The 15,425-nt window shown below is 41.8% G+C and overlaps 1 protein-coding gene across 6 annotated transcripts in view; it reads left to right on the plus strand.

The window, feature by feature from the left end:
- The window catches only part of ptpn13 (protein tyrosine phosphatase non-receptor type 13), a 39,531-nt gene that overhangs the window by 18,637 nt on the left and 5,469 nt on the right, over positions 1-15,425 (plus strand). The window contains exons 10-36 of one of the 6 annotated variants that reach the window (XM_077498436.1): positions 1,559-1,775; positions 2,234-2,308; positions 2,383-2,551; positions 2,634-2,769; positions 2,868-3,006; positions 3,463-3,618; positions 3,841-4,023; positions 4,131-4,293; positions 4,383-4,767; positions 5,888-5,967; positions 6,279-6,332; positions 6,649-6,738; positions 6,996-7,103; positions 7,189-7,320; positions 7,536-7,969; positions 8,449-8,580; positions 10,184-10,277; positions 10,426-10,511; positions 10,626-10,800; positions 11,380-11,594; positions 11,673-11,771; positions 12,034-12,497; positions 12,578-12,716; positions 13,715-13,870; positions 14,326-14,497; positions 14,579-14,789; positions 14,912-14,994. In XM_077498436.1, coding sequence (XP_077354562.1) covers positions 1,559-1,775; positions 2,234-2,308; positions 2,383-2,551; positions 2,634-2,769; positions 2,868-3,006; positions 3,463-3,618; positions 3,841-4,023; positions 4,131-4,293; positions 4,383-4,767; positions 5,888-5,967; positions 6,279-6,332; positions 6,649-6,738; positions 6,996-7,103; positions 7,189-7,320; positions 7,536-7,969; positions 8,449-8,580; positions 10,184-10,277; positions 10,426-10,511; positions 10,626-10,800; positions 11,380-11,594; positions 11,673-11,771; positions 12,034-12,497; positions 12,578-12,716; positions 13,715-13,870; positions 14,326-14,497; positions 14,579-14,789; positions 14,912-14,994 — 4,547 coding nt within the window. The remainder of the gene's footprint in view (positions 1-1,558; positions 1,776-2,233; positions 2,309-2,382; positions 2,552-2,633; positions 2,770-2,867; positions 3,007-3,462; positions 3,619-3,840; positions 4,024-4,130; positions 4,294-4,382; positions 4,768-5,887; positions 5,968-6,278; positions 6,333-6,648; positions 6,739-6,995; positions 7,104-7,188; positions 7,321-7,535; positions 7,970-8,448; positions 8,581-10,183; positions 10,278-10,425; positions 10,512-10,625; positions 10,801-11,379; positions 11,595-11,672; positions 11,772-12,033; positions 12,498-12,577; positions 12,717-13,714; positions 13,871-14,325; positions 14,498-14,578; positions 14,790-14,911; positions 14,995-15,425) is intronic. The other 5 variants (XM_077498439.1, XM_077498437.1, XM_077498442.1 and 2 more) reach the window with 5 other exon arrangements.

The raw sequence follows: 15,425 nt of genomic DNA on the forward strand, positions 1-15,425 counted from the left end.
ATTATACCACAAAAAAAGTCAAGACATTTAGCAAAAAAAAAAAAAAGGCAGCAAGGAGAACTTTTTCCGCTTGTGTAAACATTTTTGAATTGCCAACAAAAGGCGTTGCAACATATTGTATATTGAGCAATGCCGTTTTGGAGCTTCCGGATGATCTCAGGGATGACTTGCTGCCAGTCAAAAGTTGGAGTCATGCCATGTCACCTGCGATAAAACTCCCTGCAACTCTGGAGCTGTTTTTTTTTTTTTTAGAGCAACATAATAATAAATATACTTGAGACACAGACTGTTTCAAATAAAAGCTTGATGGACAGTCAACGGCTTGCTATATCTGGAGCACCAGATTTGAAAAAAATAAAATAAAATAGCGATGAGGTTTTTTTTTTTTTTTTTTTTTTTCAATTGTGTCCTATTGCCAGGTTAAATCCGATAATAATAATAATAATAATAACCACTGTGAACTTCAACGCCGTAATATGACTTTGATTTCAGAAGCATATTTTCCCCGAGAATGGCATTTGAATTCCAAATTGTATGTTGTCACCATATGTTAAGCCATCATGTCCACTGTCCTTGTGTAAGGATTTTTCCACCTGTACTACTGCAATCCCTCTGTGGGGGCTGGTAAGTGGTGGCAGATAAGAGTGCACGCACACACACACAGCGGGTTTCGCACAGCAGGGTCAGCCCCCATGCTTGGCCAGTGAGGTCATCGGATGTAGCGTCCACATTGAACCAGCCTCTATCTCTCTCTAATCTACGGGTATTACAGAGTAGGGCTGCCTGCTGCTTGCAGGAAAACAATGTTTTCAATTTGTTACACAGCACAGCATTCCCAGACACTTTGAAAGTACACATTCTGTATTTTTTTTTAATTCTCACATTTCAATGTGTTCTATAGTTCAGCTTACTATTCTTAGCAGCCATAAAATTTGAGTTGTTTTTTAGTTTTTCCAGTTTTACTTTTATACTAGCAGCATAAAGTCTGAACAATCCAGTATATCTGGGGTATTAAACTCATATTCGTCGTCGGACACATTGTAGCTATGGTTTCCCTCAGAGACCCGTTACTGTGAAACCATGTACTGTGAATGTTTCAATGCCTCATCAGATTGCATATGCGCAATGATTTGTTAGCTAACTAGTTTTGAAACCAGCAGTCAAGGGTAATAGTTTGTTGAACTATAGTTCAAGTTGCTGTTAGAATTAGTAACAAAAAATGCTTGCAATATCTCAATGCTGTTATTATTTACATATGGCAATTCTTTGAAAAGATACTAGCAACAATCATTGAAGGTGACTGACATGATATACTTTTGAGGGCTGCAGGTCTTGAGATTGACTCCTGTGCCGTTTTTGCAAAATGTTGTAATATATAAATTTTTACATATTATTTGAACCCATGTTAGTTGGAACTTTGCAATAGATGATAAGAACTCAACATCTGCAGAATTCTATACAAATCATACCGCATTATGGGCAGTTTGCCTATGATTTGTGTTATTTTCACTTAAATGTGTAATATCAGCGTGAATATTCAATATTCCCCTCCTTGTAGGCAGTATGAAGGAGCAGCTGATGAAGGTTTGGCTGGAGCTGAGCTGCTCCTCCAGAAGCAGGAGGAGGAGGTGCAGCGTCTGCAGGCACACCTGGCCAACAGGTTGTCCCGGGCCAACATCTACACCTTCGATGACCCCTTGGCTCCTTCGCGCACGTCCTTGCTCGACCTCCAGGACCCGCTGTATACATCCCCAATGCCGCTCCGTAAAGCAAAGGTCCTTGTTCTCATCCTGAAGCATTATTTTGGCTAAATACAAAGTGCTGACAGCGACATAATTCACAGTAGCCTCTGGTGATAATTGCAGCTATGTGTCATGTTTTGGGTGAAGTCTTACTTATACCACTAATTCGATTAACTGTCATTCAAGGAGAAAATGTGCACACTGTTGGCTGCAAACTCTGGCCATTACCTCATTCTTTTCCTCGGGATAAATAGCAGACAGCAGTGTCTTATGGCGCCGCCCACGTGCGATAGCGAAACTCACATTTTTCAAGTATTTGTCACCCATGTCTCGGATTTAATTGAAGTGAATAGTGTTGTGAATCGAAATCGAATCAATACCCAGCCCTACCCGTGATGTTCCATGTTTAATAGAAGAGAGCTGTTATTGTAATTTGAATTTATTTTGTTTTAGTTAATGTATTTGTTTATTACTTTTTTACGCCTCTACAGCTGTTCCATGGACCAGAGTTTGTGAAGATGGCCAGTGAGCCCAGCGTCGCTCTCAACGTTCCCTCTTCCATAATGGTGAGAATGGATCTTGATGGTGTTGAAACAGACACTTATTTTATCCAGTGAAGAATTCATCATATTTGTCATAGAAGCGTAAGGGTGAGGAAGTGCAGAGGAAGGTGAGCGTGGTGCTGCTGAGCGGCCAGAAGCTGGAGCTGAGCTGTGACGTCAAGGCCTCGTGTAAAGACGCGCTGGATATGGTGATCGCCCATGTGGGCCTGGTAGAACGCCATCTCTTTGGCCTAGCTTACCTCACAGGTAGTACACGATTTCTGTGTACACTGTTGGGAAAAATGCATCCATTACCTACCTTTGTTGAAATCTCCCTCACTCTACACAGAAAATGAGTTTTTCTTTGTTAATCCTGATGCCAAGCTGTCCAAAGTGGCACCTGAGACTTGGAAGAAGAAGTCAGACGTGCCTTTTAACCTTTTCCTACGCATCAAGTTTTTCCTTGATGACGTCAACCTAATTCAGTGAGTTTGTATGAACCAAGGCTTCTTTTTTTTTTTTTTTTTTTTTTTTTGGGAAAGCTGTAAAATCATGGGATTTGTTGTCTTTCCCTGGATAACAGACATGCTATGACCAAACATCAATACTATCTACAGCTGAGGAAGGACATCCTGGACGAAAGGATGCGTTGCGACATGGAAAATGCCATCTTGTTGGCCTCCATAGGGCTGCAGGCAGAGTTTGGCGACTACCAACCTGAGGTACTCAATAACATGCATCACAAGTTTTTAGGTTTGGGTTAGGACAAAAAAGGTTAGGATTACAGTACATTAGAATCTTATCTTTAAGATGACGTTTAAAGGAAAATTCAAGTAAAAAAACATTATTTGGAATAAAATGTGTCTCCACTAGTCTAAACACAGTATTCTGATTAATATTGCGGTGAGGGAATAAGAATTGAGGCAGGGCAAGGCAGCCCTGCACAACACATTTTATACACGAGGTAACTCAATAAACTTCACATAATTACAACATTTAAAAGCATTTAAAATAATTCTTTTAAAAGTACAGTAAAGAAAGTAGCTTACTAAAATTGCAAAGATTGCTTCCTAAAATTCCTAAAAGAACTTGAATTAAGTTTGTTTCTATAAGTTTTGCTTGCTCAGAAAAGATTCCCTTTTAACCTGTTAAACTAAAAATTGTAACTGTCTGGGCAGCAGCTCCACGGGAAGTCGTACTTCCGAGCTGAACACTACCTTCCTGTGTCAGTTTTGGACAAGATAGACCAGGCGACCATCAAGGAGGAGCTGCCAAAACTACACAGGAACTACTACGGAGCATCTGAGGCGGAGGCGGAGTTTGAGTTCCTCAAGGTCAGTTTAAAGCAAAACATGTCAATTCAGTGGAACTTCAAAAGCCAAATGCTGGTTGACCTCTGAATAGTTTCCCATATGAAAGAATGTACGTTTGTAACGTGAAATTTTTACATTCACATTTTGCAAGTATAAAAACAAGATAACCAAACACAGTGATTCACAGAGTGAATGATACTTGCCCACCTTTTATTGCTCTATTTTTTTGGGGCGTATTTAAAGGTGAGTCAAAGGCTGGCCGAATACGGAGTCCATTTCCATCGTGTGCTCCCTGAGAAGAGGTCCCAGACCGGCATCATGCTGGGCGTCTTCTCCAAGGGGGTTCTCATCTTTGAGGTCCTGAATGGAAATCGAACCCCAGTGCTAAGGTTCCCCTGGCGGGAGACAAAGAAGATTTCGTTCACAGTGAGAGCATTGTACCCGTTTTGAGTCTAACCTTAACCTTTTCGTCCTAAATGTAACTTGACCCATTTGGTTCTAACTTAATGCTAAACCTTTTGCTCATTCTTCAGAAAAAGAGGATTTGCCTTCAAAACACATCTGATGGAATCAAACACGTGTTCCAGACAGACAGTAGCAACACATGTCAATATCTGCTCGAGCTCTGCTCTGACCATCACAAGTTTCACCAGCAGATGAGGGCTCTCCAAAGCAACCAAGAGCTCCAAGACTTGGGTAGAAAGAATGCAACTTTTTTTTTTCTTTCTATGCTTTTTAAATAAAACAGTATTATTTCTTCATTCAGTAATGTATCCTTTTTCTAGTGAACAGCCCCCTGACTGGCTTGCAGTATTCCACGGATCGTCAGGGCGCGGTAAGCAGAGCATTGAGCTCAGGCAGCCTGGCCCCAGCCCTGTCCACGCAGTCCAACCCAGAGCACCTGAAGAGGATCTCCTACTCGGAGGCGGCACTCAATAAGGCACCGTCTGGCTCACTCTTGATCCAGGAACAGCTTAACTTTCCAGGATTCCATCCAGTGAAGGTGCACCCTACTCCGCGGGCCATGAGCCGCTCCCTTCACAACCTCGGGCAGGTACCGGCGGCATCTGAGCAGAGCATGGTGGAACTGTATAGCGGGGGCCTGGCTCGGATACTACCCAGCCAGCACGCCAGTTCAGACACGGACTCGCTCTCGCACAAGACCAACACGTGAGTTTGAGTGAGGCTGATTTGTTTGTCGCCACTCGGTGGCAGCAGAAACAAGCACTTGACAAGGTCAACTGTAGCATGGCAAAAATACTCACACACTGTACTTGAGTGGCGGTACAAATACTTGTGTAAAAAAAGACTTGTTGAATTAGAAGGACTGATTGAACTTTGAAATAGACAAAAGTAAAACTTGTAGAAAATACAAAACCCATTTTGATAACGAAAAAATACTTCACCCAAACAGATTCTTCATTTAGTTTTGCTAATGTTGTGAACTGACAAAAAAAAAGTGAAATAACACCGGAAGCTACTGGTTTTAGGTTTGTACAAAACATAATACATTCGCCAAAAATTATTTGTATAACTGACAGCATCAAACAATTTTCTTAAATAAGGCCATGAATTGGGAACATCTTGCTTTTCCGAATCTGTCGTCATCCAAGTTCCCTGATTCGTATTCCTCCATGCTGCTGCTCTTCTTTTGTTTTTATTATTTTTATTTTCCCCATGAGACCCTCAAGATCTCAAGCAATCAAGATTCTGACTGTGCTTGACTTAACCTCTTAAAAAAAAAAAAAACATTTTTTATTATCATTTCTCCTCTAATGTTGAAAAAAGTAACCAACCTATTTTAATAAAGAAAGATACCTGTTTTCAAATGTAGGCTTGGCAGTTGGCACACCATGATCAATATTAAATGATATTCTTAAATAAGTTCAAACTGAATGTTCTAAACAAAAGTTTCCATGCCCAAGGGTGTCACACCAAAATCTGATGCCCCCCAAAAAGTCTTCCCATTTTTTTCCCCCTCAGCTCGACAACCATGTCCAGACTCGTTATCCTGATAATCAGCCCCTTGTTACTTCATGAAGAAAAACAAACCCTTGAAATTTTGTATTACTAATTTTTCAAGGTGCCATTGTGTAATAGCTTGCGTATATCTTAGTCTGATTATTTGGCCTGTGTATCATAGCAGCTGGTTCCATTTATCACATCTCATTAGCTTTAGCCAATGGGTATTAACCTCGTCAAAGCTGCATCTGTTCCATTGGAATGCATGACATTCAAAGACATTCGAAATCAGACAATTAATATTCCGATTTTACATTTCTCTAAACAGACCAGCGTGGAGTCACTTTCAGTCCAAAAGAGAATCAGACTCCTCTTCCATAGAAGATGCGGGCCAGGCTTATGTGATGGGTAAGTGACCAGGATAAATAGCACTTCATTTATATAGCACTTTTCCACCTTACAAGGCTCTCAAAGCGCTTTACATTTTTGACTACCCATTCACCTACTGATGATGCACCATCGGGAGCAATCGGGGGTTCAGTATCTTCCTCTAGGATAATTCGATGTGGTCACAATGGCATGGGATTGAACCCACAACCTCTATGTTGGGGAAACAACCACCATACCACTGAGCCATGCCGCCCAGACCATGGAGGCTATGCAAAGTTGTTTTTCACGGACAGTCTCAAGGACTCATTTTTCTGTCTTTGTTTTTTTAGGGGTCAGTATGCACAACTCCTCAGGAGTACCCTCCACCCCAACCTCTGCTAATGGTATGTTTTAGTTCTGTCGAGATGCCTTTCCTTTGTCTTATCATTGTTAATTAGAACTCTGAACACCTTCCACAAATACACCTGCTATTCCCATCAGAAAAAGTGTAGTAACTGTTATCTTAACATTAGAAAGTTAATTGCTGAGCCTTTTTGAACTATGCCGCTAACCAAAACAGCAGCAACTAAAAGCTCTTGATGATTTTAAGTGTGGAGAATTGAGGTAGAAACTGACATGTTGCACCGCAATGTTCTGTGCATCATAAAGCAAACTTTATATTTCCATAAACACAACACATATATTGTTTTTCATTGACAGATTCCCTGAAGAAAAAAGTCAACGCTTTGCCATCTCCAGAGAGACAAATCACATCTGTAAGATTGAAGAAAGATGCAAAATATGGCCTCGGTAAAGACTTGTTTTTGTTTTGTTTTTTTCCCCTCACATGCTTGAAGTGGCGTGTATGTGTAGGCTTACATTCACCTTGGTCGAGGCAGCGTGGATTTACTTCCTACTCGGTCACGGTGTTAATATGAGTGCGTTTGGTTTTCTGTCTCCACCTTTTGCCCGAAGCCATAGGTTCCAGCTGTGTGACCCTAAACAGGATAAGCAGCATAGAAAATGGATGGGTGGATAATTTTGTGTGTTCTTGTCATCGTGTGCAGGGTTCCAGGTGACGGGTGCGGAGAACACTGGTCACAACGAAATAGGTACCATGATCAGCTCGGTCACGCCTGGGGGTCCCGCTGATGTTAATGGTTACCTCAAACCTGGTAGGCCCACCTAATTTATCACTGTTCTAAAATCTCTGCAATTGTGGTTAGTTTCATCATACTTAATGTGTACATGTCATCACAGGAGATCGCCTGATCGCTGTCAACGACCTGAACCTGGAAGGGCTCTCTCACGCTGCCACCATTGAAGTGCTCCAAAATGCTCCGGATGATGTCATGCTGGTGGTTTCGCAGCCCAAAGAGAGACTCTACAAAGGTGACATTTCAGTTGTGATGTTCGCATAAGATCATCATTAATAATAAATAATCAGAGAACTAGCGGTTATGAGCTATGGGATTAAATGGGGTTCCATTCCATTTTGGTTTAAATCAGGGGTGGCAACTTATGGCCTTTGTTTGACATTTCTTCTTTTTTTCAAAACTTTTCCTCTATTTCCTGTAGTGTAACACTCTTATTCATTATTTTTTCAGAGTCTTCATCTGGCTCTTCTCCAACCAAGACCACATCTACTCTGGCAGCACTCAAGTCCGCTCAGCATGAACTGGAAGTTCCTTTAACTGATCACACGGGAACAGTGAGCACCAGCTCTACGGCCCCCCGGCACCCGCCTTCACCCACCTTCCCGGCCCGGCTCATTTCGCAACCCTCTGAAGACAGGATGAGCAACATTCCAAGCATTGTCCTGCCCACTTCGAGCCAAGTCCATCAGTGCCTGGAAAGGGCAACTACCTCACTTGAATCCCCAAATTTATCCTTGGATCCCCTGCCACCGGCATTGCCTCCCAAGACCCGGAAGACAAAACTCTTAGAAGCTCCAAAACTTTCAGAGTATTCCGACGGTGGGGATTCTGACCTGGATGAGGAGAGTCACTCTAAAAGTCAGGAAAAACTAATGGTCAATAAGGTATTCTGCTTTTTGTTGATTAGCGCCTTGTAGGAATGTGCAGAATAATCCATTGATTGATTGAAGAGCTGTTTGGCGTTCAATGTTGCTTAATCACTTGTTAGCATAGGGGCTGGTGATTGGTTCTGCTAGTTTGTGTTTAAAGAAGCACAACAGGACTGAACGATAATATCTATTTTTAGGCTAATGTTGCTTTACATGTCCATCCCTTGTGTTTTGATACATCAAAACAAACTGTATGTGGCATCAACACTGAATGATACGATGCCACATAGTGAATTCTTTCTCTGCCTGCCCTCACTAAGCTGTTTATAACCAGTGCCTCTCATTGCATTTCAAATGCCAATGCGAGGTCATTTTGTTACAAACTGCATGCAATCCTCCCCCATCACCATCAACACAACTTCCACCTCTCCTCCTGCATGTCCCAGCTTGCGCTAATTCACCGTCATGCCCTCTTCTTCTTCTTGTTTTCGCAGGACTACCGCAGAGAACATTTAAATGGTAATGCCTCAGGTGTCAGTAGCCTCCGGCCCGGAGAGTTATTTGACATTGAGCTGTCGAAAAAAGACAGCAGCCTGGGCATAAGTGTCACGGTACTGTTCGGCAAGGTTTTCACAATCTCTTTCTTAAGCCCCATCCCTCACCACTGATAAATTGATGGTGTTCTTTGCCGGGTTTTGCCTTGCTTTCATGTAGGTGTATCTGGTCCGATCTGACGCTTTTTGGGAATCTTGTTTGTTGTCACTTAACCTGCATGCTACATTAATTTATTTTGTACTACAGTAACACAAATTTTGAATGTAAATATAGTAGCTTTAACATTTGTTTATTAATATTTTAACGATTAGTCTGGACTCATTTCTGTATTAACACAGTTAATTTCTTACAGCACTGTATTTGTATCCACAATACAGTATACCAACATAATACACTTTAAACTACTGAAGCACACATCACACAATGGTAGCAGAATAGAAATGATGCACATTTTCAACAGTAATTTTGATTCATTTTGTAGTGAGTAGCACCATAGACCAGATTTTACACTACACTATAATTACTTTTTAACAATTGCTAAACAAATAATGAACAAATTATTACTGTTTTATAAACATGTGTACAGTATATCCTCAACTTGTGTCCTCCGCTCGGTTATTTGCCTTGTCTATATCACCAAATGGAGTCAGTAATTATACCCTCATCTCGAATGAATGTCTCCATGTGTCACTCAGTTAAATATAACTTGTGGTAGGTACATCGAACTAGCTGTAATTATCTTTACTACAAGCCACCAAGTGGTACAGTTCAGTACGCTGATTTGGTTTTAATTTTTCTTTTTCTTTTTTCTTTTTTTTTCTTTTTTTTGAAGATACGTAGAAGCTATAGGTTGAAAATTAACAGATCACTTAGGGTATGAAAACCAGATGGAGGTATCGCATGGTCTCATTGCTGTGCAGCAGTACACACTTGAATAGACTTCGCCATAGCGCGCTTATCTCCTTTACCTATGATTAGAAACATAATGTTATGGAAACTTTGAAGATAATTTTACTTATGCTTTCACGTGATCTGGACGAGATGGATACTTTATCTCATTGGGGAAATTCAAAACCTTTAATACAATAAATATAAATAAATATCTATTTACCCGTCATACAGCGTTTCAAATTTTATAAGTGGCGTACAATGAAATAGTTTGCACAGCCGCCTAAGAATGTGGCCCAAGAAAGCATGTGCAGTTAATGCCGTACTTAATGTTTTTGTATTTTACTTTGTGTTCCATTTTACGTATAAAACTTGCCACTGTAGGAACGGAACTGAGGACCCTTTGCACTAAATTAAATAATAAATGTGAGGCAAGTACACATACTTTTCCATTGCAGCACCGAGGTAACAATCCTACGTCGACCAAACAATGATGGAAGTGTATTTTGCTCCACCGTTGCTTCGTTACTGGTACAGAAAATTGACTTTTTGAGGGAATATGGTAAAAAAAAATTCCCCGCTTTTTGATTGGCAAATTAATCCACTTGTGATTAATTAATCTTGCATGCCAAAAAAATGTTGTATTAAATCCGTCGTATCGGTTTGGTGATATAATTTTATTACTTGTAGTTGAGTAAAATTCCACACACCCATCAAACCCCCAGCAAAAATATCACCAGCATCTATTAGACTTTGTTTTAATTATGCTGTCCTTTCATTCTGTAGGGTGGAGTGAACACCACCATTCAGCATGGCGGCATCTACGTGAAGGCCATTATTCCAAAAGGAGCTGCAGAGCTTGATGGAAGGATACATCGAGGTATATGCAGAATTGCAGGTGTTGAAAATTGTCGTGGATGAAAGAATTAAAATCAATGATCAGTGGTTAATTAAAATGTTAGAAAATGGATAGATGGAAGGTGCCCTGTCCTACATGTAAACACTCTGATTTTCGATGGCGTTCTCAGGGGACCGTGTGGTGGCTGTCAACGGAAAGTCACTAGAGGGCGCCTCTCACCAGCAGGCGGTCGACGCTCTCAGAGACACGGGGCAGGTGAGTGACCATACCGGTTGGCATTCAGCTGGTTGGTAACCACAAGCACTGTCCTCTATTTTAATTGACCTCATGGAATGCATAAAGTGTCTGTCATTCTTTCAATCTTATCAGACGGTTAAGTTGTTACTGGAGAGGGGTCAACCACCCACAGAAAGGATCCACGCACCCCTCACTCCTCAATGCACACCGCTGCACTCCACCAACAGCAGCCTTCGAGAGCCGAGCAAGAGTAAAGCAAGGCCACGGGAGCTCAAAGACAAACCAGAGTACAGCTTTTTAACGCCAGGTGAAGAAGCAACATCACACACAATTAGAATAGAATAAAAGGGCTGCACGATATTGGGAAAACATACAATTTGCGATATAGTTGTTGAATATTGCGTTATCGATATTATTGCGATATTTAACATGTACCTAAAGAAATAAGATTTGTATTATCTAATGAAAGTAACATTTTCATCATGTGGCAAAATAAGCCACGGGGCCATAGAATGGAGTCTAAAGGTTAAACTCAGGATGTCGGTTTACTTGCAGTTAGTTTGGATGTGAATAATTTGGAAAACATCCCTCGTTGGATTAATAATAATGTCATAGAAATAATGAGTTCTAGGGTGAAACTGGCTTTTAATTAATTATTTACTGTTTACTGAACAGCTAATGTTTCAACTTGCATTCTTTACGCTCAGAATTATTGCTATTTTTTCTTTTTTTAATCAGCTCATTTTGAAATGTTTTTCCATGTATTTATTTAAATTCCAGCCATGTTTGTCTTACAAAACAAGTCTATTTTACTATTTAAAGGTTTGGTTCATTTATTTTCTTGAGCTTTTGCAATCTAATGTTATTTAATTTAATGTTATACCAGACAATGTATTTGAGGTGCTCCTGGTGAAGAACGCCTCAGGACTGGGCTTCAGCTTCAGTCGGGAGGAGTACGTGCCAGACGAGGCTCCGGCCTCCAGTATGGTTCGCGTGAAGAAGCTGTTTCCTGGGCAGCCGGCTGCCGAGAGCGGCCGCATCAATGTGGGCGACGTCATCATGCGCGTCAATCAAACGCCCCTCAAGGGACTCTCGCAACATGTATGACGACTTTCCAGTTTCTTTCTTGATGGTTGGTTCAAAAAAAGTGTCTTAATTGTATGTGTGTTTTGGGTTTAGGAGGTAATATCAGCCTTGCGAGGAACTGGACAGGAAGTAAGGTTACGCCTGTGTAGACCGGAACGGGGCGTTCTTCCAGAGTTGGACACCTCCATTGTGGTGAGAATCACCAACAAGTGCTATTTTGTATAACTGATTAGACTGTTAAAAAAACACTAAGATATCAGCAAGTACTGATATCTGATGTTAGTATAACAATACTTAACCTTTTAATGATGCAATACATCACAATATTGATATTATGTCCCACCTTTTTTTTTCTTCTTCTTCTTTGGACCTGTGCACCACCCGAAGTGTTCTTTGTATAATCCTGTTAAATAACTAGCAAGATGCAATTAGAACAACATTTGTTTCTTCTCAGACACCCAACCCATCACCCCGTAAAGAGCCGCTCACACCAGCCAAGCTAGACCTCGGCAGGACCAAATCTTGCCCTCCACAAGATGACAGGAGTCAGAGCAGCGTGGAAGAAGCATTGGATAGACTGCGACTCAAATCCGGTGGCAGCACCGAAGATATCCAGGTGATGTCGCGTCGTAAGAACTCTGGCAACGTGGAGGACATCCTGGATAGGCTGCAAGTCAAGAGCCCTGGCCGACGCAACAGCTACAGTGACAGCACGGATGGCGACGACGAAGTCGAGGAGGCGTTCAGCCCGAGCGCCCTGGAGCACAGTGGGCAGACGTGGGAGCTCAGCGTCTACCAGACCCCGAGCAGCAGCTTGGGACTCGGATCCTATGGCAGCAGCCATCAGCTGGACGACAGCGTCCAGTCTGCTTTCTTCTCGCCGCAAATGGCCATGACCAGACTGGAACAAAGCAAGAGGTAACTGCTTGAAATCACTAATGCCGGCCCCAACGCCAACATTTAAAAGATTTGGTACTTACATTGTGGTGTTGGAACAGGAATCAAGAGTCCTCCCTCCATCTGGGGTCCTCTCATTCAGCTCCAAGTCCAGATCCCCTTCCTCCCCCTCTACCCATGCCTTTAAACCTCTCTATGCCCACAAATGGTACAGCGATGGACATGGACGAACTTTTCCCGGTAAGGCCCCGAAAAAAATTATGCTGTTTTAAGGATGCTTACACACTAGAGGCCTTGTTTAACCACTGAAACACAGTAAAACTACTAAGCCTTTTGTGATGCCTGAAATGAGACATAATATCCTTTTCTATGACGCTAAGGGAAAAGTTAAACTCTATGCAGCCTTACCTACTTTCGGGCTTTCGCTCCCAGACTAGAAATGATTGGCTAATTTGCCGGACTCGGGCCATCACTTTAAAGTGGTTCTGAAACTTCTCCCAGCTTAGCTGAACATGTCTTGGAATGACAGATGCTTGGTGTAGGCGTAAGGCGGCACGGTAGTCGAGTGGTTAGCACGTCCGCTTCCCAGTTCTGAGGTCTCCGGTTCGAGTCCAGGCTTGGACCTTCCTGGGTGGAGTTTGCATGTTCTCCCCGTGCCCGCGTGGGTCTTCTCCGGGTACTCCGGTCTCCTCCCACATTCCAAAGACATGCATGGCAGGTTAATTGGGCGCTCCGAATTGTCCCTAGGTGTGCGTGTGAGTGTGGATGGTTGTTCGTCTCTGTGTGCCCTGCGATTGGTTGGCAACCAGTCCAGGGTGTCCCCTGCCTACTGCCCAGAGCCAGCTGAGATAGGCGCCAGCAGCCCCCGCGACCCTTGTGAGGAATAAGCGGTCAAGAAAATGGATGGATGGATGGATGGATGGTGTAGGCGTGAATGTTGTGTAAAATTAGCTCCTCTCTTACGTAGTAGTGGGGCAAAATTGAAGAATGACTTGCTTGCACACATTTTCAGAAATATTATAAGCAGATAACTATTTCTATACAAGCATAAAAACATATTTGTATTGTATATGTGTATTTTACAATCTGTCAACCATTAAATTGTACGTGGGTTTTCCTTACCTGGTTAAAGAATAAATAAGGTGTTGGCAGTGTGATATGGTCGCCTAATGGAATTTTAGAGATTTTTCCATTCTGTTTGAAGGTTTAACCTGTTGATCATTCGTCTGTGTTGACAGGAAGTAGAACTGAAAGTCTCCCTTATGAAGTCTGAAAAGGGCAGCCTGGGCTTTACGCTGACCAAAGGTAGCGATCACGGTTGTTACATCCATGACATTGTTCAGGATCCTGCCAAAAGTGACGGACGGCTCAGGCCCGGTGATAGAATGATCAAGGTACACAATCAGTCATCAGTCGATTTTTATTTATTTTAATCTTTTTTTTTTCTTTTTTTTTTTTTGCTTCAGGTTGCCAGCAAAATTCTGACATACTACTGAGCTCCTTTATTTTTCTTAAAAGAATCAGATGATACCTGTTTTGCCATCCTGAACAAGCATTCCATGTGCGGTTTGACAAGATATCATTCAGTTCTTAAAAAAAAAAAAAAAAGCAGATTGTCACACCCGATTGTGTCCTTAACCAAACCGATAGACACACAATGCAAAATGGACAAACTACATCCATCAATAAGTAAACAACTGATAATTGAACTCAACAAAGTCACAAAAGGCAGATAAAAAGCATTTCTATTAATTTCAGTGGGGAAAGGTGATTTGACAAATGTGTTTAAAGGAATTAAAATCTTAAATCAAGCTACCACTATTCTAATCTTGCGTGCTTTTATTCGCAGGTGAACCAGACTGACGTAAGTAACATGGGCCACACCGAGGTGGTGGAACTTGTGCGTGCAGAGCCTCGGATGGTGGACTTGGTGGTGGGTCGGGTGTTGGATGGCTCAAAACCATACATCGATGCCCACCTGCTGCCCGACATCTGTTTTAGAGACATCCACAAACCACTTGGTAAGGAGATCTATGATGTAAATCCAGGCGATGGCATAAAATGGTTGTCAGTATGAGATGATTCTTGGTTCCTCCCTGCAGGTCTGGTGTTGGACGGTGGTCGGGACAGCCCGTACGGCCTTGTGCTTGTGAAAGACATCCTTGCAGGATCAGCGGCCTTTGAAGAAGGCAGCCTGAAACCACTGGACCTCATCCATTACATCAATGGTGCACCCACTCAGGAACTCACGCTCAGCGAGAACACCAGACTGTTAGAGCTTTCCTGTGATGACCTGACTCTAAAAGCCACAAGGTAAATGTGATGTATCCATTGAAGAAAATCTATTTATTTCTCACTTCTTTTTTTAACTTTATTGTAAAAACTGAAAAACTGTTTCAGAGTTTTATCTCCAATTGTGTCTCTTGTATTCAAAGGGATGGCAAACCTGTGTATCCTGGGAAAATTGTCTCTTCTCGCAATAGTAACATCACCTCCAATGTATCATCTGACATCAATGGTATGTGCCAAGTTTGCCCAAATTTATATAATCCACTTGTACGTAGTTAAATGATATAATTCTGGGGAAAATTTTTATTTAAAGTAAATATCATGACATCAAAGGACGTGTAGCAATTAGTAGATAGCAAGCCAATAATGTTAGAACCTTGCTTCTAACTAGCTAGTGTATTGCATTATAAGATAAAGCCAGTGTTAACACCTAAAAATAAAAAATAAGACAACCTTTTGAAAACGTGTGCTGATAGCATTCGTAGCCAACATTGTCAGCAAATTTCTTCAGTGAACTTTTTGCCAGTTTGTACAGTCTTTGTAAGCTTCACAGGTCTGCAAGCTATCGGTTAGCATTTTCAGCGAAAATACAGCTAACGTCCTCATTACTAGCTAACATTAGCGGATTGCCCTAACATGACTCACACACAAGAATGTTTT

The sequence above is a fragment of the Festucalex cinctus genome, chromosome 15, assembly GCF_051991245.1.
Source record: "Festucalex cinctus isolate MCC-2025b chromosome 15, RoL_Fcin_1.0, whole genome shotgun sequence".
NCBI lineage: Eukaryota > Metazoa > Chordata > Actinopteri > Syngnathiformes > Syngnathidae > Festucalex > Festucalex cinctus.